We start from the raw sequence: 24,370 nt of genomic DNA, 5'->3' as shown, positions 1-24,370 counted from the left end.
ACCTAGAATATTCACACAAAGATTCTTGGTCAGGTGCATCACGTCGATTGCAGAGCGTACTTCTAGGACTTTCCAATATTCTAGCTCCCAAAAAATCGATTTCTTCTTCCACATGGGCGCGTGTCCGTCAGCGTCTTTCGGAACAGGTCGACTGCCTGAACCCTTTCCAAAGATAACATTTAAATCCTTGACCATGTCAAATACATCAGCACCACTACGGGGGACAGGCTTCGGACGGTGTTCTGCCTCACCATTGAAATGCTTGCCTTTTTTCCTTAAGGCATGTCTGCGCGGAAGAAAACGGCGATTGTACGGGTACACATTTTTCCTACTTTTACCCAAATATTTACTTTCAGTCTCATCTAAACAGTGTGTGCATGCATTATATCCTTTGTTCGTCTGTCCTGAAATGTTACTAAGAGCATGCCAATCATTGATGGTTACGAATAGGAATGCTCGTAGTTCAAATTCTTGCTCGGTGTGCTCATCCCACACACGTACACCTGGTTTGGCCCACAACTCCAAAAGTTCATCAACTAATGGCCTTAGGTACACATCAATGTCGTTGTTGGGCTGCTTTGGGCCTTGGATAAGCACTGGCATCATAATGAACTTCCGCTTCATGCACACCCAAGGAGGAAGGTTGTAGATACATAGAGTCACGGGCCAGGTGCTGTGGCTGCAGCTCTACTCCCCAAAAGGCTTCATGCCATCTTTACTTAGACCAAACCATAAGTTCGTTGCCTCACCTGCAAAATCCGGGAACTCTCTCCCGATGTTTCTCTACTGCCGACCATCAGCAGGGTGCCTCAACATTGCGTCTTTCTTACGTTCTTCCATGTGCCATCGCAACCACTTGGCATGCTCTTTGTTTCTGACCAAACGTTTCAACCGTGGTATTATGGGAGCATACCACATCACCTTCGCAGGAACCCTCTTCCTGGGTGGCTCGCCCTCAACATCACCAGGGTCATCTCTTCTGGTCTTATACCGCAATGCACCGCATATCGGGAATTTATTCAAATTCTCGTACTTCTCACCGCGGTAGAGGATACAGTCATTAATGCATGCATGTATCTTCTGCACATCTAATCCTAGAGGGCAGAGAAGCTTCTTTGCTTCATACGTACTGGCGGGCAATTCGTTCTTTCTTGGAAGCAGCTTCTTTAATATTATCAGCAATTTTTCAAATCCCGAGTCAATCACACGGGCGTCTGCCTTCCATTTCAGCAATTCCAATACGCTACCCAGCTTTCTCTGCCCATCTTCACAACCTGGGTACAACAATTTTTGGTGGTCCTCTAACATCTTGTCGAACTGCAACCTCTCCTTATCTGTGCCACAGTCTCTCCTTGCATCAGAAATGGCCCAACGAAGATCATCATCACCAGGATCATCTGGTGCCCGTTCTTCACCTCCTTCTTCTTCATTGTCTTCCATTGTGGTATCATCGTATTCAGAGAACATAGATCGGTACTGGTCATCGTTATCTTCTTCTTCATCGCCGTCTTCCATCATAACCCCTTCTTCTCCGTGCTTGGTCCAAACATTATAGCTGGACATAAATCCGAACCGAAGCAGGTGGCTCTTAATGTCTCTTGAGCAAGAGTAATCCTTCTCATTCTTACATTTCAGACATGGACAGCACATAAAACCTTGCTTCGACTTGTGGGCCTCGGCCACAAGCAGGAAAGATTTCACGCCCTCTCTGAAAGCAGGATCACATCGGTTACCGTACATCCATGGATGACTCATCTGCATCATAAGTACAATTATGTATCAGATGCAATCACCTTGCTAAAATTAGTATTGTACGGACTATGTATACGAGAAAATAGTTGCTAACCTTTTAGGATCAAAAAGAGGAGAAATCTTATCAAATAAAATCAAGTGGCATCCTCACAAACATTTCATCAAACACCTCTTGTGCACATGAAAAAAAAGAGCTAGCATAAACCTCCACCTTTCACCACCAAGGAAAAAAATGTAGGGAGGTGGGGGGCTGGCTGTGTGTATATATAGGCCTGGACATTTTGTCGCGGGCCGTACCACGACCCGCGACAAAAGGGGTGCCAGCAGGCCACGGCCAGCCTCAGACCCCTTTTGTCGCGGGTCGTGGTACGGCCCGCGACAAAAGGCCGCGACAAAAGGCCCGGAGCGCTCCAAAATGTTTTGGGACGACGTGGCCAGGCCATTTGTCGCGGCTCCAGACGCGCCCGCGACAAAAGGCTTGCACGAAAGCCCTGTTTTCCACTAGTGGGTTACTCCATTGTATGAAGGATGTAGGCCCGAGGATACCCGCCTGAAAGTAACGATCATGGCTCTGGAGATGAAGGTAAAGCACAAAATGACCGACACATCCTTCAATGACAACATGTCATTCTGGCACAAATGTCTTCCCAAAGGTAACACGTGTTCGACTAGTATCAAGGAGGCGAAGAAAATCGTGTGTCCTCTGGATTTACCGCACGTGAAGTACCATGTGTGCTTGAACGATTGCATCATTTATCGGAACGAGCACGCGGGGTCTACCATATGTCCGAAGTGTGGTGTCAGTCGATACAAGAAGGGGAAGAAAGCTCCTCGGAAGGTGGTGTGATACTTTCTGATCACTCCTCGTCTGCAGTGGTATTTTGCGGACCCTAAGCAAGCAAAGCTAATGCGCTGGCATGCGGAGATGAAGAAGTGAGAAGATGACGCAAATGATTTGGAGATAAAGAAAAAGGACAAGATGTTGAGACACCCTTCGGATGCTAGCCAGTGGAATGCATTGAACCTCGAATACCCAGAATTTGGGGACGATCCTAGGAACATCAGGCTGGGCGCGAGCACCGATGGAGTCAATCCGTTTGGCAGCCGGAGCAGCACGCATAGCACCTGGCCCGTATTTGTGTGGATGTACAACCTCCCCCCTGGCTGTGCATGAAGAGGAAGTACATTCAAATGAGTATGCTAATTGAAGGGTTGAAACAACTAGGGAACGACATCAATCTGTATTTGGGGCTGCTGAAAGAGGAGCTAGCCACGCTATGGGATGCACCTGCCAATACGTGGGACGCCGCCGCGGAAGAATATTTCCCTATGAGAGCCGCGCTTCTCACGACAGTGCACGACTTTCTCGGTTACGGATATGTCGCGGGGCAGGTGGTCCACGGATTCAATGCATGCGGTCGGTGCATGGATGACACAACGTCTCGCCAGCAAGATAGAGATCCAGGGTCTTCGAAAATGGTGTTCATGGGACATCGAAGGTGGCTTCGTGACGATGACGCATGGAGGAAACGCAAGGATCTGTTCGATGGTCAAGACGAACCCCGAAGACGACCACGTACGAGGAGCAGCGGGGAAATAGACGAGCTATTGAAAAATTGGAAAGAGTGCCACGACCGAGAAAGAAGCGAAAGGCGCCGGAGCTGCTACTGAAGGTATGGAAGACAAGGTCTGTTTTCTGGGACTTGCCGTACTGGAAGATCCTCCGTGCGCCTCATAGCCTTTATGTCATGCACATCACGAAGAACGTGTGCGAGAGTCTGCTTGGTACCCTGCTCAACATGCCAGAGAGGACCAAAGATGGGCCGAAAGCAAGGTACAACTTGCTACCAATTGGCATCAGGGAGGAGCTTCACGCGGGACGCCCTAATGGTGATGACGATGATGATGATGATCAGGTGGAGGACACGCAAAGTCGTCGCAAGGGCAAAAAGGGAAAGAAGATCGAATATTACTGCCCTCCGCGTGCTTCACTCTAAGTCAGAAGGAGATCGAGCAGTTTTTCAACTGTCTCCTAGGAGTAAAACTTCCTTACGGTTACGCAGGGAAGATAAGCAGGTACCTAGACGTAGCGAAGCAGAGGTTCAGCGGGATGACGTCTCACGACTATCACGTGCTGATGACGCAGATACTTCTGGTTACAATCCGTGGGATCATGGACACGCACGTCCGTGAAACGCTTTTTGGCCTATGCAACTTTTTTGACGTCATCTCTCAGAAGTCTGTTGGCGTGAGGCAACTCAGAAGGCTACAGGAAGAGATCGTGGTGATACTATGAGAGCTTGATATGTACTTCGCGCCCGCATTCTTCGACGTTATGGTGCATCTACTCGTACATATCGTGGAGGATATCATCCAACTAGGGCCGATGTTCCTGCACATCATGATGCCATTCGAAAGGATGAACGGTGTTATCAAAGGATACATTCGCAATAGGGCACGTCCGGATGGAAGCATAGCCAAGGGCTTTCTGACCGAAGAGTGCATCTCCTTCTACATGAGTTATCTAGAAATCGAGAACCCCGTTGGTCTGCCTGTAAACAGGCACCTCGGGAGGCTCGCTTGATTGGGTCACCGCGAGGGTAGCCGCGAAATGCATCTCGACTTCAAGGGTCGAATCGCCGACTTTGAAAGAGCAAACCTAGTCGCGCTACAACACATAGACGTGGTCGATCCTTGGGTGGTAGAGCACAAAACCTTTATCGCAAAGACGTACAATGACCAGGGCCGACAGAGGATGGATGGAGATATAATCAAAGAGCACAACTCAAACTTCACGCGGTGGTTCAAGGACAAGATGCTGGCGTACCCTGTAGATGAGGATTCTTCCGCGGAAGAAAAACTCATATTCGCCTTGTCACAGGGCGCCGAACACAACCTGATGACATTTCAGCCGTACGATATCAATGGCTACACATTCTACACCGAAGAAAAGGACATGAAGAGCAGTTATCAGAACTCAGGGGTAACGATGTAATCGTACACCGGTGACGTCAAGCACAGATACTTCGGAAGGATCGAGGAGATCTGGGAGCTGAGCTATGCCGGAGAGAATGTGTCGATGTTCCGTGTCAGGTGGGCCAAGAGCGTTGTAAAATAAGACCGGTATTTCACCACCATGGTTATACCCGAAACCAAATCCAAGACCGCAGGCGCAAAGATCACCGCGAAATATGAGCCATGGGTACTAGCTTCCCAAGTGGACAAATGCTTCTTCATTACCGACCCGCAAAAGCCCAGCCGTGTTTTCGTGAGGAGAGGCAAAAGGAGCATCATCGGAATGGATGGAGCCGCCAACGAGCTAGACTTTGACCAGTACGGCGACCCGAAGATGGAAGATGACGACAACAATGAAGCACCATACACAGCAAGAAGAAGCAGGACCACCCTACCTAATAAAGGTCGTCCGTTCAAGAGAAGAAGTCAAGGAGTTCTAGGGCTAAATTAGTCAACAGCGAGAAAGAAGGGAAAGAAGATTGTGAAAAGATAATTATGTATCATTTTTTGGTACGAATAATGGATGTTATATTGTTAATCTACACATTGTACCGATCAAAATAGACATATAATTTATATTTTTGGAGTTTTTCTAGATTCCATATTATTTTAAATATTCTACATAATTATAATTATTTATGCCTTTTATTTTGGTGTATTATGCTATTTATTACAGGGTTAAATCAATTTTTTTAAAGGGAAAAAAATTGGGGCCGCCAGGTTCGAACCTGGCCTGCCAGGGTAAACAAAACAGCGGACACTAGCCATTGTGGTACGGTGCGATTCTTGTCAACAGAAGGTGCCGAGGCTTTTTGACCCAAACCTAAAGTGGCAGTGGCGCACCCCTTGAGGTGCGCCATTGCTAAGCCTCACTGTGGCGCACCCCTAGAGGTGCGCCATTGATAAGGGGGTCGGGGACTTAGCCAAATATCCCCTGCCCCGTCCAGACCAGATCTCACCCGTACACTCCCCTCCTCTACCGGTGGTGCCTCGACCTCGATCCCCCTCCTCCTCGTCCCACCGGCGGCCGCCTCTCCCCATTCACGACCCCCCTCTCCGCCGGCGCCTCTTCCGAAGCCACCCCTCCTCTGCCACTCGCCGTGCCCCCAAAGCAGGAGCAGCACACCACGTCCTCGACACCACACCGCGGAGCAGGAGCAGGAGAAGCACGCCGCCACGCCCTCGACGCTCCCCTCCTCTACAACGCCACTCTCGACGCTGCCCCGCTCGCGTAGCTCTCGACGCCACTGATTCCGCCGTAGAGGACCGCCGCCGTATCCTTCCAAGGTATAGCCCCCGATTCCCCTCCTCCTCCTCCTCGGTGTTAACTGCTAGGAGGATTGCTGCTACTGCTACTGCTAGAAAGGCTACTGCTACTGCTTGGTTCCTTTGGTGGATTATTGCTTAAAGGCTACTACTTGGTTCTTGAACTGCTTGGTTAGGGTTTTTGGGATGGCCCTTTTATGGGTTTGTGACTGCATATAACTAGACAGGGTACTAGCATTTCAAGAAATTCAATCTGTGAGCATATGTCCATCAAAATTGGTGCATTGAAAATAATTTTCTTAAAATAAATTATGACATTTGGGATATACAGAACAAAATGCAAAACACTGCTTGAGATGTAGTGGTAAATGGTTGTAGCTTAGCCGCAGAGCTGACAATATGTTGTTCTTTTCTGCTGGTAGCTCCCATATGTCATTTCTTAGTATGTCCTTCCAGTCAGCTTCATCTGCTTTGCAAAAGAGGAGGCTCCCTAATGCTTTCGATGCAAGAGGCAACCCCTTCAGCTTCTTCACAATTTTCCTACCTATCAACTCCAACTGTGGATATGTGCTGCAATCACCATCCCTGAATGCATGGCTCTTGAAAATTGACCAGCTGTGGATATGTGCTGCAATCACCACTATATTGCTTCCAAGCCCTCCTGAAATTAAGGCTGCTCTATAGCTGAGCCATTTATCACAGTCTTCATTCCAGACATCATCCAAGACAAGCAAGTACCTCTTGCCCCGCAATACTCTGGAGAGGGTTTCCTGGAGCATATTCATGTTGGTTATCTGTCCACTGTTAACGCTGATTCTTGGAAAGGGTTGGTGGCAGCATCCTCAAGACTTTCTTGTGTTAGCTTTCTCCCGTCAAAATCTAGTTTCAGTTAGAAATTTAATAGTTTCAGTTAATTGTTTTTGGGATTGATAGTTTCAGTTAGCAATTTAATCTAGTATTGCATTGATGTGAAATGCAATGTGCAGGTGCTCCAGTGGTTGCGACCTCATCGACACCCTTCCTCGACTTGGAGCCGGACCTGCTCGAGCGCCGCCATCTTCTTCCCGGTGAGCAGCCCTCCATTGCTGCTGCTTGCTGCATGCATTTGCTGCTTGCTAAATTGCTTGCTGCTGCTAGTGCTGCTTGCTTCTGGTGCTGCTTGCTGCTGGCTTGGTGCTGCTGGTGCTGCTAGCTGCTGGTGCTGCTGGCTGTTGGTGCCGCTTGCTGCTGGTGCCGCTTGCTGCTGGTGCTGCTGGCTGCTGGTGCTGCTTGTTGCTCCGTGTTGCTTACTTGCTTCTGCTGGTGGTGATTCTCCTTGTTGGTGCTCGATGCTCGTTGCCATCTGGTGCATTTTGCTACTGCTACTGCTGCTAGCATTTTGTTGTTGGTGTGTATATGGTCGTATCAATACAAATGAGATGTGTTATTTCTGTCGTGCGCCTATGCTGCCATTTTTTGTGTAGGGATTTCAAATGAGTTGCCCATTATCGCCGAAATGTTGATTCATTTTCGTTTCGGCGAAAATGGGGCACTCCTATGTCCATAATTTAGCGAAGGGCATGCCCAAATTTTCCGTGAATTTTTTCGCTAAGTATATGCATTTTTTCCTATTTAGTGTGAACATGGCCGACAACGACGAGGCCGACGGCAGCAAACCATTCTGGCTGGTGGCCGATGAGATGGAGTCACAACATGGTGTCGCCGAGGAAGATGACACGGATCCCGAGTACCGAACCGATGGTGTCGCCGAGGATGACACCAGTGATGGTGCTACCGAGGACGACACCAGTGATGGCGGCGAACGCACAGATGGCGGCGAACACACAGAAGGCGGCGAACGAAAGAGGCAACGGAAGGAGCGTCGCCCGAATGTGCTCAGCACCGTGAAGCAGGCATTCACTGAAGTGGGCGCCAATGGGATTCCAATGGCGCCCCCTGATTTAGTCAAAGGGTACGCGTCACAACTCGGGTGCATCCTCCGGAGCACAGTTTCGATCAACACCGAGAACCTTAGGCATCCTGACTGAGCGATTTTGCGCTCCCTCCTCTTCACGAAGTTGCACAAACGATACTTGCTTCCGGTTGACTGCTCAGACAAACGTCTCGGACGGAATAAAGTGCATAATGCTGCCCTCACGAAGATGAGCACCGCCCTCGCTAGTTGAAGGAACCGAGTGAAGACAATGATTCTGAAAGGTGACAGTTACGAGAAAATCAAGGAGACAAATCCTTCGATCACCGAGAAAGACTACCAGGATTACAAGATCAAGTGCGAGAGCGAATCAACCTCGGATTCTAGTCAGTGGGGGAAGAACATGCGGAAACTGAACTTAGGCACCCACAAACTTGGTTCTAGCGGTTACACAGTGGTGCAACCGAAATGGGACAAGGAGGATGCGGAGCGTGCGAGGCAAGGCCTACCGCCCCTCTTCTCAAAATTCAAAGATAAGCAAACCGTACGCTATCTCAGGGCCCGGTACAGTGAGGACCCGGTAATAAAGGAGCTCACCACCAATCTGGAGGTGAAGCAGTTTGAGCGTCTTCTGGTAAGGAATGCACCCGCTTAATTAGCTCCTTGTGGTTGCATTCTAATTAATGAATCCAAATTTTTAATGGTTCATGCTCCTTCCGTAGGAAGATGAAAGCAGCGCGGGGTCCACGAGCTCCCCATGTGCCCATTGGGACACCCCTTTAAATAGGGCGTTGAATCTCTACAAGAATAAGGATCCGTTGACTAAGCCGACGTTGGCTGGTCGTGTGCCCGGCGAAGGCTTGTCCATGAAATGGTCGGAGTACTATAAGTCTGGTTGCAAGGATAAAAAGACCAACACCGAGGACCCGCGGGTTAAAGCACTCAAGGCACAAGTGGTGCAGATCCCGATGTTGGTCGAAGAGCAAGTGCGACAGCAAGTGCAACATAATGTGGAGAACCAACAGAGGATGCAACGACAGCAAATGGAGGACCAAGTGGGCACGAAGCTCACCTCCATCATGCCTACCTTGCTGGTGGGGCTGAATGAGTGGTATAAGGCCGGTGCAACCGGGAATCCCCCGATTCCCGACTTCACGGGCAGCAACTCACACAACGTGGCGCCATCGGTGTCTCCGGCGGCGGCAACATTGGTGCCTCCGGCAGCGCCAACATTGGTGCTTCCGGCGGCGCCAACATTGGTGTCTCCGGCGGCGCCATTTCTTCAGCTCAATGCACCTGTCGCTGCGGAGAATAAGCCGCCCGGCACCGCGGCAACAAGCAGCCCCTCCATCTCTTGCACGCCCGCCGTCGGTGGTGCCTCGACATTAACCAAGCTGGACGCCATCACGGTAACCAATCCTCTGTCGATGACTTCCATCTCCTTGCCTTGCTTGGGCATCCCTAATGCCCTACATGTTTTCCGCAGGGCACCGACGACGTCCCATGCATCCTCCTGCACGTTGTGAACGGCGAGTTGATCAATGTTGCCAAGGCCAACATCGTTCAGCCGAGCAACCGCCAGTTCCACAATAGGCCCATGGAACCCTCTATGTATAGGGTTCACCTAGTTCGGGTGCCGAGGGGATGCGATGACGTGGTACCTCCCGTTCAACCCCATGGTGCCGACGAAGATGAGGTCCTTAACCTCAGCCAATGCTTCAGTTGTCCCATGCTTTGGCCGAAGAGCCAGATTCGTTTGGGGACGAGGGACACCACCCCACAGACAGCACCGCCAACCATGACGGCGCCAAGCCATGGCAAGACCACCCCAACTGTGCCACCGTCAGCTGATCAGGACATGCATATGGCACAGGATCCGAATGAGGACAGTACATTTGCCGCCCTTGATGACTACATCAACGCATATGGGATGGATGACGACATATTTGTGCCTCCCTGTGGTGAAGAACCCTCTCCAGCTGCTGCCACGGGGAAACCCAATTGCAACAAGCGTCTATTCAGTTCTCAGGAGATGCCTCCAGCTACGGCCTTCACCGAGACTCAGGAGACAACTAGTCTGAAATGTGTTATCATCCCTAACACACTCAAGCAGGTGGTCACTGAGCAGAATGCGGTCGAAGTAACTAAGAAGCCGAAGGGACGGAAAAGAAAGAAGAAGGACGACAAGTCTGCCAGCCAGCCGGCACCGAATCCCATCCATGCTCAGGACGGGCCACCAGTGCCCAAGAATATCGCGTGGAGAGTGCATGTAGCGGGTGAGTGGATGCTAGTTAAAAGATTGTACGATGCTACACCCGGTCCTATGCGCTCTCTGGTTGACGGTGTTCAGCATATGGAGGAGCGGCGTCTGAGGGAGAAATATAATGGGTACTCGGTATATGTGGCCAAGGTGCCCTCGGGTCTGGGCTTTGTCGATAACCCCGTTGGGCAGAAGATCTTCCTGCGGTATGACTACATATTTGCTTTGGTAAACACTTATCCGCTGCACTACACCTTTGTTCGCCTATACTCACTCAATATGGCGATGCGGATCATTAGAAACAAGACCCCGGACATCGCGATAGAAGACCCCTTCTACATGCGTGCCATCCACTTGTCCAGCGCTGGGGACCGAAAAGTCGTGGGTGAATACCTCAAAGGCTTCTTTCTGGCGAACCAGAAGAAGGATAACATCCTCCTGCCTTACTTTCCCGAGTAAGTCATCCCCTCACCGTCTTAACATATGATTTATTTAGTTTTTGATCGTACTGTTCTTAAACATTATGTGTTCTACGCAGAGATAATATCTGCACGCTCATCTCCATATGCTCGAGACATTCCACGACCACATATTTCGATGCGGACAGTAAGTCGAGCACAGACTACACACAAATCAAGAGTGTACTTGATGATGCTCTCAATGGCTACGTCAAAGTTAAAGGCCTCATTGAGACGCGAATTGCTAGGTACGGAAAGCACGTGTTCAAACACGTAACAAAGTTCCCCTGCGCCAAGAAGCCGCCTTTCAGTAAGAAGGATGCCTACTACGCCCTCCATCACATGAGGGCGTTCTTACGGGACCACCAGATGCTTACGCTACCTGATCATCTCAGAGACTGGGCCACACGCTTGTCGCGGATCGAGGACGAGAACATCAAGCAAGATTTCTTTCGCATCCAAGTAGAGCTGTGTGAAATCATCTATCGAGATGTCCTTACAAGCTCGAGGGAGTTCTTCACTGGCTATCAGCCGTCTAACAATGACATAGACACAATGCTACAGATGCAGGGTGACGACTATCGCTCATGGATGACCCTGGCGAAAGGCGGCGGTTTTATCCACGCTCCGCCCCTTGAGCCGAGAAGAAAGTCTTGATGCTTGCCTAGCTATGTAGTTTTTAACTATCGACTATCGATGAGCTTGTGTTGTAAACTTTATCCAGTACTTTGCTTGCATGTCTCTTTAATTAGTTTCGACGGTCATTCAACTTATATGTAATCGATGATGTTAATTACTAGTTGTGCTATGTTTGTGAACTTATATATATGGCTCTTTAGTTTCGACAGTCGTTTTGCGCATTTGATTTGGGCTTTAATTTTATTTGCACTTTCCAATGATTAGAATGTTTGGTCACCCGTACACTCTGGGGTGGGGCAAGTGAGCCTAGTGTGATGGCACAAATATCAATCTCTTGTGCATCCTACTTGGCTTCACTTACCCCATCCTTGAATGTTAATATTTGTTGCGACCAACAAAAGTATGAGGCTTTCTATTTAGTTGATACTACTTGGCTCGTATTTGAGTTGAGATTCTTCGCTTACTTTGGTCTTTCTTCCATTTTAGTGCCGATGATTAGAATGTTTGGTCACTACACTCCGGGGCGGTGCTAGCGAGCCTGGTGTGATGACACAAATATCAATCTCTTGTGCATCCGACCTGGCCTCGCTAACACCGTCACGGAATGTGAATATTTGTTTTGATCAACAATGTATGAGGCATGTCATTTAGTTGATCCTACTTGGCTCGTATTTGAGTTGGAACTTCTTAATCAATTACATTGGATGATGATTAGAATGTTTGGTCACTACACTCCGGGGAGGCGCTAGTGAGCCTGGTGTGATGCACAAATATCAATCTCTTGTGCATCCTACCTGGTCTCACTAACACCGCCCCGGAATGTTAATATTTGTTTTGACCAACAAAGTATGAGGCATGCCATTTAGTTGATCCTACTTGGCTCGTATTTGAGTTGGCATTATTCGTTTACTTTGGTCTTTCTTCCATTTTAGTGCCGATGATTAGAATGTTTGGTCACTACACTCGGGGGCAGTGCAAGTGAACATAGTGTGATGGCACAAATATCAATTGCTTGTGCATCCTACTTGGTTTCACTTACCCCATCCCTGAATGTTAATATTTGTTTCGACCAACAAAGTATGAGGCATTCTTCATTTACTTTGGTCTTTCTTCCATTTTAGCGCTGATGATTAGAATGTTTGGTCACCCGTACACTTGGGGGTGGTCCAAGCGAGCCTGGTGTGATGACACAAATATCAATCCCTTGTGCATCCTACCTGGCCTCGCTTACGCCGTCCCTAAATGTTAATATTTGTTTCGACCAACAAAGTATGAGGCATGATATTTAGTTGATACTACTTGGCTCGTATTTGAGTTGTCATTCTTCGTTTACTTTGGTCTTTCTTCCATTTTAGTGCCAATGATTAGAATGTTTGGTCACTACACTCGGGGGCGGTGCAAGTGAACCTAGTGTGATCGCACAAATATCAATCTCTTGTGCATCCTACTTGGTTTCACTTACCCCGTCCCTGAATGTTAATATTTGTTTCGACCAACAAAGTATGAGGCATTCTTCATTTACTTTGGTCTTTCTTCCATTTTAGCGCCGATGATTAGAATGTTTGGTCACCCGTACACTTGGGGGTGGTGCAAGCGAGCCTGGTGTGATGACATAAATATCAATCTCTTGTGCATCCTACCTGTCCTCGCTTACACCGTCCCTAAATGTTAATATTTGTTTCGACCAACAAAGTATGAGGCATGCTATTTAGTTGATACTACTTGGCTTGTATTTGAGTGGCATTCTTCGTTTACTTTGGTCTTTCTTCCATCCCTAGAATGTTATAGTGTGTTTTGTTTTGTGTGTGTCCCTAAAATTTGATACTAATACTAATGTTTCATTGGCTTGTGCATATATACAGAAATGCCATTGTATGTCGTGTACAAGGGCAAGGTTCCCAGAGTTTACAACGACTGGGAGGAGTGTCGGAGATAGGTTCACCGTTGTAGCGGTAACAGTTACAAAGGGTACACCACTAGAGTGGAGGCCGAAGACAGATACGTGTGCTATCTAGCGGGAGAGAGGAGGGAGCGGAGGAGGAACCGGATGACAACCACTTTCATCGCGATGATGCTCGTAGTGACTGTAGCTCTCTTCTATGTGATGGTAGTTTAGCTCATCGAACTTGTAACCTCGTGACGACAACTATGCTAGCTACTCGATCTCGAGATCCTAACTTGTGTAATATTTGAATCAATACTTTGAATTCGGAGGCTAATGTGAAGAACTATGATGATATAATGTGCTGCATTGTCTATGTATTATGTTGTATTGTGTAACCTGTATAAATACCAGTAATTGAAATAAAACTTAAATAGTCGAATTATTAGCAGTGGCGCACGTCCTACCCCTTTAGTGGCGCACCTCTCAGTGGTGCACCCTAAAATACAGAAGTGGCGCACCACTATGCTGCACTCCTAAAGGCTGGCAGTGGCGCACCACTCTACGTACCAATGGCGCACCTCTCCAAACTACCAATGGCGCACCCCTATGGGCTCGCAATGGCGCACCTCTATGGGCTAGCAATGGCGCACCCCGGTGGCTAGCAATGGCGCACTAGTACCTGGACTACCAATGGCGCACCACTAGTGCGCCACTGCTAACTGTTAGCAATGGCGTGTTAGCAGTGGCGCACCAAGGTGCGCCACTGATGGTCAATAGTGGTGCGCCACTCATTACCTGCTTCCTAGTAGTGGCAGCTCATAGTGCAGAGCTTGTTGTTCCTAAAGCATCAACAAAAGATAAAATTCCGATGAATAATTATGAAAGCGTACAACTTTTCGAAGTATCATTGCTGGAAAATTTTCCGACATGACGCTTGGGGGCTACTGCGACACTTTAAGAAAAATTCTTCAGTTTTGGCTATTACAAGTATCAAGGTGCAAACAAGTTTATTTCCGCCTTAATACTTGGGGGCTACTGGGAATAGCTTACCTTGCGCTTGATGAGGAGTTCATTGAGAATCTCGCAGGTTTTCTTCTTGTGCTGCTTGATATCATAAGATTGAGTATCAGCTTTGCTCCATGCATTGTTGAGCATCGTGTTCAGCAAGTCCTACTCGAGCTCCCACTTCTCCGCCTCTGTAAGTTTATGGAAAACCTTCGTGGCATAGGCCTTCGGAGTAGCGTGGCAATCGGAAGGATCGGTTCCTGGAGGGAATACGATGGAATCATCAGCCAGAGCTTCAACCTTATCAGGAAGGATCGGTTCCTGAATAGGTTCAAAGAAGTTCAACACGAAGTAGAGATCATCGTAACAAGAAAGTCAAATATCTATGATTGGATCATAGTAGAAATATTTGAATTACGAATTTGAGCGAACATCTAAGAGAGTTGTGAAATTGTTCCACAACTCACGCTTCTCGGAACACCATAGTTAGGATGGGGTGTTCGAGAGATGTATCCAAACCTTGTTGGATCAAAGGTGAGATTAATAAAATAATGCCATTATAGTTTTGTGGATTATGCTTTAGAGACTAACGCTTTTACACTAAATAGAGCGCCATCATAATCCGTTTAAATGACACCATACGAGTTATGGCATGGGTATGAACCCTAACAGTCTTTTTCTTAAATTTGGGTATGCATAGCAGAGGTAAATGAGTTTACAACCAAAATCGGATGAATGGCTTTGTTGGTTATCCCAGAGACCTAATTGGGAATTCTTTCCACTATGAAGTCAAAGACAAAAGTGTTTGTCAATGTTTGTGGCTTATTTCCAAGAAGTTATTTCTCGCGAAATATTTGAGTGGGAGTACAATGGAACTCGATAAGGTTGATGAACCAGAGCATAATGAGTAGAGTAGCGCAGCGTCGGAAATGGTTCCGGAAGCGACCACGACGCTCATGGCTCCCATGTCTACAAAGTGTTATAGCCATGGAGATCGAAGTACCTATTGAACCTTGTATGTATGGTTTACTTTGTGATCAAATAAATGATTTGAGGACAAAGGATTGATTTTGATCAATGATAAACCAACTGCATACAAAGAAGCTATGATGGGCCCTGACTCTGTTAAATGGCTAAGTGCCATGAAATCCAAGATAGTATCTATAATCAAGCTTGGAGCTTGGTAAACCTTCTGAAGGAATAAATACTTTTTGAAAGTAAATGGATCTATAAAATTAATGGACATGGATGTAATATCCTTGAAGAAGCTCGACTTGTCGAAAGGTTGTTTACGACAAAGTTTAAAGAGTTGACTGCGATAAGATTAGATCTTCCGTAGCGATGCTTATAGTCTATGCGGATTATTCTAGTAATCTCTACATACTTCTTTTATGAGATATGTTGATAGGATGGCAGAAATACATTCCTTAACATAAGTGTGTATTAAAGGTGTATACAAGATACAACCGAGAGTTTTGCTAGTCCGTAGAATCTAGATAGGTATACAAACTTCACTGGATGAAGTGAGTATCACGGAGTTGGTATCTTCACTAGATTATTCATGTGTTGACGTGTAATCAAGGACTCGGGCTGGCCCGGGTTTATTTCTCGTACAACATTCTTGTGTTTCTCGATGTACGGAGCCACCAAGCTGGAATTGTATAGAACTGTGTAGTGTGCTTGATTGAAAGAAAGCTTGTCCCTGGACACCGTTGCTTTCCTTCCTAGTGTGCCTTTTCCAGTCAGCCTCCCCTCATACCGAGATTCAGGAACACCAATCGGCTTAAGGTCAGGAAGAAAGTCAACACAAAACTCAATGACCTCCTCAGTTCCGTAGCCCTTTGAGATACTTCCTTCTGGCCTAGCGCGGTTATGAACATATTTCTTTAAGACTCCCATGAACCTCTCGAAGGGGAACATATTGTGTAGAAATACAGGACCGAGAATTCTAATCTCTTCAACTAGGTGAACGAGGAGGTGCGTCATAATATTGAAGAAGGATGGTGGGAACAACAACTCGAAGCTGACAAGACATTCGACCACATCAACCTGTAACCCTGACAATGTTTCTGGATCCATTACCTTCTGAGAAATTGCGTTGAGGAATGCACATATCTTCAAAATGGCTAGTCGAACATTTTCTGGTAGAATTCTCCTCAATGCAATCGGAAGCAATTGTGTCATAAGCACGTGGCAGTCATGGGACTTTAGGTTCTGGAATTTTTTCTCCTTCATATTTACTATTCCCTTTATATTCGACGAGAAACCAGGCGGAACCTTGATACTGAATAGGGCTTCAAAAAAGATTTCCTTCTCTTGTTTGGTAAGAGCGTAGCTGGCAGGCCCTTCAAACTTCCCTGGATGATTGCCGTCTCGTCCTTTATGATGTTCCTGGTCCTCCCGTGCTTCTGTTGTATCTTTTGTCTTCCCATACACGCCCAGGAAACCTAGAATATTCACACAAAGATTCTTGGTCAGGTGCATCACGTCGATTGCAGAGCGTACTTCTAGGACTTTCCAATATTCTAGCTCCCAAAAAATAGATTTCTTCTTCCACATGGGCGCGTGTCCGTCGGCCGTCTTTCTAACAGGACGACTGCATGAACACTTTCCAAATATAAAATTTAAATACTTGACCATGTCAAATACATCAGCACCACTACGGGGACAGGCTGACGGTGTTCTGCCTCGCCATTGAAATGCTTGCCTTTTTCCTTAAGGCATGTCTGCGCGGAAGAAAACGGCGATTGTACGGGTACACATTTTTCCTACTTTTTGCCAAATATTTACTTTCAGTCTCATCTAAACAGTGTGTGCATGCATTGTATCCTTTGTTCGTCTGTCCTGAAATGTTACTAAGAGCATGCCAATCATTGATGGTTACAAATAGCAATGCTCGTAGGTCAAATTCTTGCTCGGTGTGCTCATCCCACACACGTACAACTAGTTTGGCCCACAACTCCAAAAGTTCATCAACTAATGGCCTTAGGTACACATCAATGTCGTTGCTGGGCTGCTTTGGGCCTTGGATAAGCACTGGCATCATAATGAACTTCCGCTTCATGCACACCCAAGGAGGAAGGTTGTAGATACATAGAGTCACGGGCCAGGTGCTGTGGCTGCAGCTCTGCTCCCCAAAAGGCTTCATGCCATCTTTACTTAGACCAAACCATAAGTTCGTTGCCTCACCTGCAAAATCCGGGAACTCTCTCCCGATGTTTCTCTACTGCCGACCATCAGCGGGGTGCCTCAACATCGCGTCTTTCTTACGTTCTTCCATGTGCCATCGCAACCACTTGGCATGCTCTTTGTTTCTGAACAAACGTTTCAACCGTGGTATTATGGGAGCATACCACATCACCTTCGCAGGAACCCTCTTCCTGGGTGGCTCGCCCTCAACATCACCATGGTCATCTCTTCTGGTCTTATACCGCAATGCACCGCATATCGGGCATTTATTCAAATTCTCGTACTTCTCACCGCGGTAGAGGATACAATCATTAATGCATGCATGTATCTTCTGCACATCTAATCCTAGAGGGCAGAGAAGCTTCTTTGCTTCATACGTACTGGCGGGCAATTCGTTCTTTCTTGGAAGCATCTTCTTTAATATTATCAGCAATTTTTCAAATCCCGAGTCAGTCACACCGGCCTCTGCCTTCCATTTCAGCAATTCCAATACGCTACCCAGCTTTCTCTGCCCATCTTCACAACCTGGGTACAACAATTTTTGGTGGTCCTCTAACATCTTGTCGAACTGCAACCTCTCCTTATCTGTGCCACAGTCTCTCCTTGCATCAGAAATGGCCCGACGAAGATTATCATCACCAGGATCATCTGGTGCCCGTTCTTCACCTCCTTCTTCTTCATTGTCTTCCATTGTGGTATCATCGTATTCAGAGAACATAGATCGGTACTGGTCATCGTTATCTTCTTCTTCATCGTCGTCTTCCATCATAACCCCTTCTTCTCCGTGCTTGGTCCAAACATTATAGCTGGACATGAATCCGAACCGAAGCAGGTGGCTCTTAATGTCTCTTGACCAAGAGTAATCCTTCTCATTCTTACATTTCAGACATGGACAGCACATAAAACCTTGCTTCGACTTGTTGGCCTCGGCCACAAGCAGGAAAGATTTCACGCCCTCTCTGAAAGCAGGATCACATCGGTTACCGTACATCCATGGATGACTCATCTGCATCATAAGTACAATTATGTATCAGATGCAATCACCTTGCTAAAATTAGTATTGTACGGACTATGTATACGAGAAAATAGTTGCTAACCTTTTAGGATCAAAAAGAGGAGAAATCTTATCAAATAAAATCAAGTGGTATCCTCACAAACATTTCATCAAACACCTCTTGTGCACATGAAAAAAAAGAGCTAGCATAAACCTCCACCTTTCACCACCAAGGAAAAAAAATGTAGGGAGGTGGGGGGGCTGGCTGTGTGTATATATAGGCCTGGACATTTTGTCGCGGGCCGTACCACGACCCGCGACAAAAGGGGTGCCAGCAGGCCACGGCCAGCCTCAGACCCCTTTTGTCGCGGGTCGTGGTACGGCCCGCGACAAAAGGCCGCGACAAAAGGCCCGGAGCGCTCCAAAATGTTTCGGGGCGACGTGGCCAGGCCATTTGTCGCGGCTCCAGACGCGCCCGCGACAAAAGGCTTGCACGAAAGCCCTGTTTTCCACTAGTGGGTTACTCCATTGTATGAAGGATGTAGGCCCGAGGATACCCGCCTGAAAGTAACGATCATGGCTCTGGAGATGAAGGTAAAGCACAAAATGACCGACACATCCTTCAATGACAACATGTCATTCTGGCACAAATGTCTTCCCAAAGGTAACACGTGTTCGACTAGTATCAAGGAGGCGAAGAAAATCGTGTGTCCTCTGGATTTACCGCACGTGAAGTACCATGTGTGCTTGAACGATTGCATCATTTATCGGAACGAGCACGCGGGGTCTACCATATGTCCGAAGTGTGGTGTCAGTCGATACAAGAAGGGGAAGAAAGCTCCTCGGAAGGTGGTGTGATACTTTCTGATCACTCCTCGTCTGCAGTGGTATTTTGCGGACCCTAAGCAAGCAAAGCTAATGCGCTGGCATGCGGAGATGAAGAAGTGAGAAGATGACGCAAATGATTTGGAGATAAAGAAAAAGGACAAGATGTTGAGACACCCTTCGGATGCTAGCCAGTGGAATGCATTGAACCTCGAATACCCAGAATTTGGGGACGATCCTAGGAACATCAGGCTGGGCGCGAGCACCGATGGAGTCAATCCGTTTGGCAGCCGGAGCAGCACGCATAGCACCTGGCCCGTATTTGTGTGGATGTACAACCTCCCCCCTGGCTGTGCATGAAGAGGAAGTACATTCAAATGAGTATGCTAATTGAAGGGTTGAAACAACTAGGGAACGACATCAATCTGTATTTGGGGCTGCTGAAAGAGGAGCTAGCCACGCTATGGGATGCACCTGCCAATACGTGGGACGCCGCCGCGGAAGAATATTTCCCTATGAGAGCCGCGCTTCTCACGACAGTGCACGACTTTCTCGGTTACGGATATGTTGCGGGGCAGGTGGTCCACGGATTCAATGCATGCGGTCGGTGCATGGATGACACAACGTCTCGCCAGCAAGATAGAGATCCAGGGTCTTCGAAAATGGTGTTCATGGGACATCGAAGGTGGCTTCGTGACGATGACGCATGGAGGAAACGCAAGGATCTGTTCGATGGTCAAGACGAACCCCGAAGACGACCACGTACGAGGAGCAGCGGGGAAATAGACGAGCTATTGAAAAATTGGAAAGAGTGCCACGACCGAGAAAGAAGCGAAAGGCGCCGGAGCTGCTACTGAAGGTATGGAAGACAAGGTCTGTTTTCTGGGACTTGCCGTACTGGAAGATCCTCCGTGCGCCTCATAGCCTTTATGTCATGCACATCACGAAGAACGTGTGCGAGAGTCTGCTTGGTACCCTGCTCAACATGCCAGAGAGGACCAAAGATGGGCCGAAAGCAAGGTACAACTTGCTACCAATTGGCATCAGGGAGGAGCTTCACGCGGGACGCCCTAATGGTGATGACGATGATGATGATGATCAGGTGGAGGACACGCAAAGTCGTCGCAAGGGCAAAAAGGGAAAGAAGATCGAATATTACTGCCCTCCGCGTGCTTCACTCTAAGTCAGAAGGAGATCGAGCAGTTTTTCAACTGTCTCCTAGGAGTAAAACTTCCTTACGGTTACGCAGGGAAGATAAGCAGGTACCTAGACGTAGCGGCGCAGGTTCAGCGGGATGACGTCTCACGACTATCACGTGCTGATGACGCAGATACTTCTGGTTACAATCCGTGGGATCATGGACACGCACGTCCGTGAAACGCTTTTTGGCCTATGCAACTTTTTTGACGTCATCTCTCAGAAGTCTGTTGGCGTGAGGCAACTCAGAAGGCTACAGGAAGAGATCGTGGTGATACTATGAGAGCTTGATATGTACTTCGCGCCCGCATTCTTCGACGTTATGGTGCATCTACTCGTACATATCGTGGAGGATATCATCCAACTAGGGCCGATGTTCCTGCACATCATGATGCCATTCGAAAGGATGAACGGTGTTATCAAAGGATACATTCGCAATAGGGCACGTCCGGATGGAAGCATAGCCAAGGGCTTTCTAGCCGAAGAGTGCATCTCCTTCTACACGAGTTATCTAGAAATCGAGAACCCCGTTGGTCTGCCTGTAAACAGGCACCTCGGGAGGCTCGCTTGATTGGGTCACCGTGAGGGTAGCCGCGAAATGCATCTCGACTTCAAGGGTCGAATCGCCGACTTTGAAAGAGCAAACCTAGTCGCGCTACAACACATAGACGTGGTCGATCCTTGGGTGGTAGAGCACAAAACCTTTATCGCAAAGACGTACAATGACCAGGGCCGATAGAGGATGGATGGAGATATAATCAAAGAGCACAACTCAAACTTCACGCGGTGGTTCAAGGACAAGATGCTGGCGTACCCTGTAGATGAGGATTCTTCCGCGGAAGAAAAACTCATATTCGCCTTGTCACAGGGCGCCGAACACAACCTGATGACATTTCAGCCGTACGATATCAATGGCTACACATTCTACACCGAAGAAAAGGACATGAAGAGCAGTTATCAGAACTCAGGGGTAACGATGTAATCGTACACCGGTGACGTCAAGCACAGATACTTCGGAAGGATCGAGGAGATCTGGGAGTTGAGCTATGCCGGAGAGAATGTGTCGATGTTCCGTGTCAGGTGGGCCAAGAGCGTTGTAAAATAAGACCGGTATTTCACCACCATGGTTATACCCGAAACCAAATCCAAGACCGCAGGCGCAAAGATCACCGCGAAATATGAGCCATGGGTACTAGCTTCCCAAGTGGACAAATGCTTCTTCATTACCGACCCGCAAAAGCCCAGCCGTGTTTTCGTGAGGAGAGGCAAAAGGAGCATCATCGGAATGGATGGAGCCGCCAACGAGCTAGACTTTGACCAGTACGGCGACCCGAAGATGGAAGATGACGACAACAATGAAGCACCATACACAGCAAGAAGAAGCAGGACCACCCTACCTAATAAAGGTCGTCCGTTCAAGAGAAGAAGTCAAGGAGTTCTAGGGCTAAATTAGTCAACAGCGAGAAAGAAGGGAAAGAAGATTGTGAAAAGACAATTATGTATCATTTTTTGGTACGAATAATGGATGTTATATTGTTAATCTACACATTGTACCGATCAAAATAGACATATAATTTATATTTTTGGAGTTTTTCTAGATTCCATATTATTTTAAATATTCTACATAATTATAATTATTTATGCCTTTTATTTTGGTGTATTATGCTATTTATTACAGGGTTAAATCAATTTTTTTAAAGGGAAAAAAATTGGGGCCGCCAGGTTCGAACCTGGCCTGCCAGGGTAAACAAAACAGCGGACACTAGCCATTGTGGTACGGTGCGATTCTTGTCAACAGAAGGTGCCGAGGCTTTTTGACCCAAACCTAAAGTGGCAGTGGCGCACCCCTTGAGGTGCGCCATTGCTAAGCCTCACTGTGGCGCACCCCTAGAGGTGCGCCATTGCTAAGGGGGTCGGGGACTTAGCCAAATATCCCCTGCCCCGTCCAGACCAGATCTCACCCGTACACTCCCCTCCTCTACCGGTGGTGCCTCGACCTCGATCCCCCTCCTCCTCGTCCCACCGGCGGCCGCCTCTCCCCATTCACGACCCCCCTCTCCGCCGGCGCCTCTTCCGAAGCCACCCCTCCTCTGCCACTCGCCGTGCCCCCAAAGCAGGAGCAGCACACCACGTCCTCGACACCACACCGCGGAGCAGGAGCAGGAGAAGCACGCCGCCACGCCCTCGACGCTCCCCTCCTCTACAACGCCACTCTCGACGCTGCCCCGCTCGCGTAGCTCTCGACGCCACTGATTCCGCCGTAGAGGACCGCCGCCGTATCCTTCCAAGGTATAGCCCCCGATTCCCCTCCTCCTCCTCCTCGGTGTTAACTGCTAGGAGGATTGCTGCCATCTGCCATCGCTAGAAAGGCTACCTGCCTCGCTTGGTTCCTTTGGTGGATTATTGCTTAAAGGCTACTACTTGGTTCTTGAACTGCTTGGTTAGGGTTTTTGGGATGGCCCTTTTATGGGTTTGTGACTGCATATAACTAGACAGGGTACTAGCATTTCAAGAAATTCAATCTGTGAGCATATGTCCATCAAAATTGGTGCATTGAAAATAATTTTCTTAAAATAAATTATGATCTTTGGGATATACAGAACAAAATGCAAAACACTGCTTGAGATGTAGTGGTAAATGGTTGTAGCTTAGCCGCAGAGCTGACAATATGTTGTTCTTTTCTGCTGGTAGCTCCCATATGTCATTTCTTAGTATGTCCTTCCAGTCAGCTTCATCTGCTTTGCAAAAGAGGAGGCTCCCTAATGCTTTCGATGCAAGAGGCAACCCCTTCAGCTTCTTCACAATTTGCCTACCTATCAACTCCAACTGTGGATATGTGCTGCAATCACCATCCCTGAATGCATGGCTCTTGAAAATTGACCAGCTGTGGATATGTGCTGCAATCACCACTATATTGCTTCCAAGCCCTCCTGAAATTAAGGCTGCTCTATAGCTGAGCCATTTATCACAGTCTTCATTCCAGACATCATCCAAGACAGGCAAGTACCTCTTGCCCCGCAATACTCTGGAGAGGGTTTCCTGGAGCATATTCATGTTGGTTATCTGTCCACTGTTAACGCTGATGCTAGGAAAGGGTTGGTGGCAGCATCCTCAAGACTTTCTTGTGTTAGCTTTCTCCCGTCAAAATCTAGTTTCAGTTAGAAATTTAATAGTTTCAGTTAATTGTTTTTGGGATTGATAGTTTCAGTTAGCAATTTAATCTAGTATTGCATTGATGTGAAATGCAATGTGCAGGTGCTCCAGTGGTTGCGACCTCATCGACACCCTTCCTCGACTTGGAGCCGGACCTGCTCGAGCGCCGCCATCTTCTTCCCGGTGAGCAGCCCTCCATTGCTGCTGCTTGCTGCATGCATTTGCTGCTTGCTAAATTGCTTGCTGCTGCTAGTGCTGCTTGCTTCTGGTGCTGCTTGCTGCTGGCTTGGTGCTGCTGGTGCTGCTAGCTGCTGGTGCTGCTGGCTGTTGGTGCCGCTTGCTGCTGGTGCCGCTTGCTGCTGGTGCTGCTGGCTGCTGGTGCTGCTGGCTGCTGGTGCTGCTTGTTGCTCCGTGTTGCTTACTTGCTTCTGCTGGTGGTGATTCTCCTTGTTGGTGCTCGATGCTCGTTGCCATCTGGTGCATTTTGCTACTGCTACTGCTGCTAGCATTTTGTTGTTGGTGTGTATATGGTCGTATCAATACAAATGAGATGTGTTATTTCTGTCGTGCGCCTATGCTGCCATTTTTTGTGTAGGGATTTCAAATGAGTTGCCCATTATCGCCGAAATGTTGATTCATTTTCGTTTCGGCGAAAATGGGGCACTCCTATGTCCATAATTTAGCGAAGGGCATGCCCAAATTTTCCGTGAATTTTTTCGCTAAGTATATGCATTTTTTCCTATTTAGTGTGAACATGGCCGACAACGACGAGGCCGACGGCAGCAAACCATTCTGGCTGGTGGCCGATGAGATGGAGTCA

At 47.8% G+C, this 24,370-nt stretch overlaps 2 protein-coding genes across 2 annotated transcripts; both read right to left on the bottom strand.

Moving 5' to 3' along the window:
* Positions 1 to 6,332: 6,332 nt before the first annotated feature.
* On the bottom strand, positions 6,333 to 7,375 carry LOC139837454 (putative disease resistance protein RGA3). The gene is made up of 2 exons (XM_071826899.1): positions 7,073 to 7,375; positions 6,333 to 6,827 (listed from the first exon to the last, which is right to left on the bottom strand). Exons 1-2 carry the CDS (start codon positions 7,373 to 7,375, stop codon positions 6,333 to 6,335), a joined length of 798 nt encoding a protein of 265 aa, XP_071683000.1.
* A 15,590-nt stretch (positions 7,376 to 22,965) lies between these two features.
* LOC139837453 (putative disease resistance protein RGA3) lies at positions 22,966 to 24,059 on the bottom strand. Its single transcript, XM_071826898.1, has 2 exons — positions 23,706 to 24,059; positions 22,966 to 23,460 (listed from the first exon to the last, which is right to left on the bottom strand). Exons 1-2 carry the CDS (start codon positions 24,057 to 24,059, stop codon positions 22,966 to 22,968), a joined length of 849 nt encoding a protein of 282 aa, XP_071682999.1.
* Between the last annotated feature and the right edge of the window lie 311 nt (positions 24,060 to 24,370).

The sequence above is a fragment of the Lolium perenne genome, chromosome 3 (genome assembly GCF_019359855.2).
Source record: "Lolium perenne isolate Kyuss_39 chromosome 3, Kyuss_2.0, whole genome shotgun sequence".
NCBI lineage: Eukaryota > Viridiplantae > Streptophyta > Magnoliopsida > Poales > Poaceae > Lolium > Lolium perenne.
This window is presented reverse-complemented; position numbering and strand designations above follow the sequence as displayed.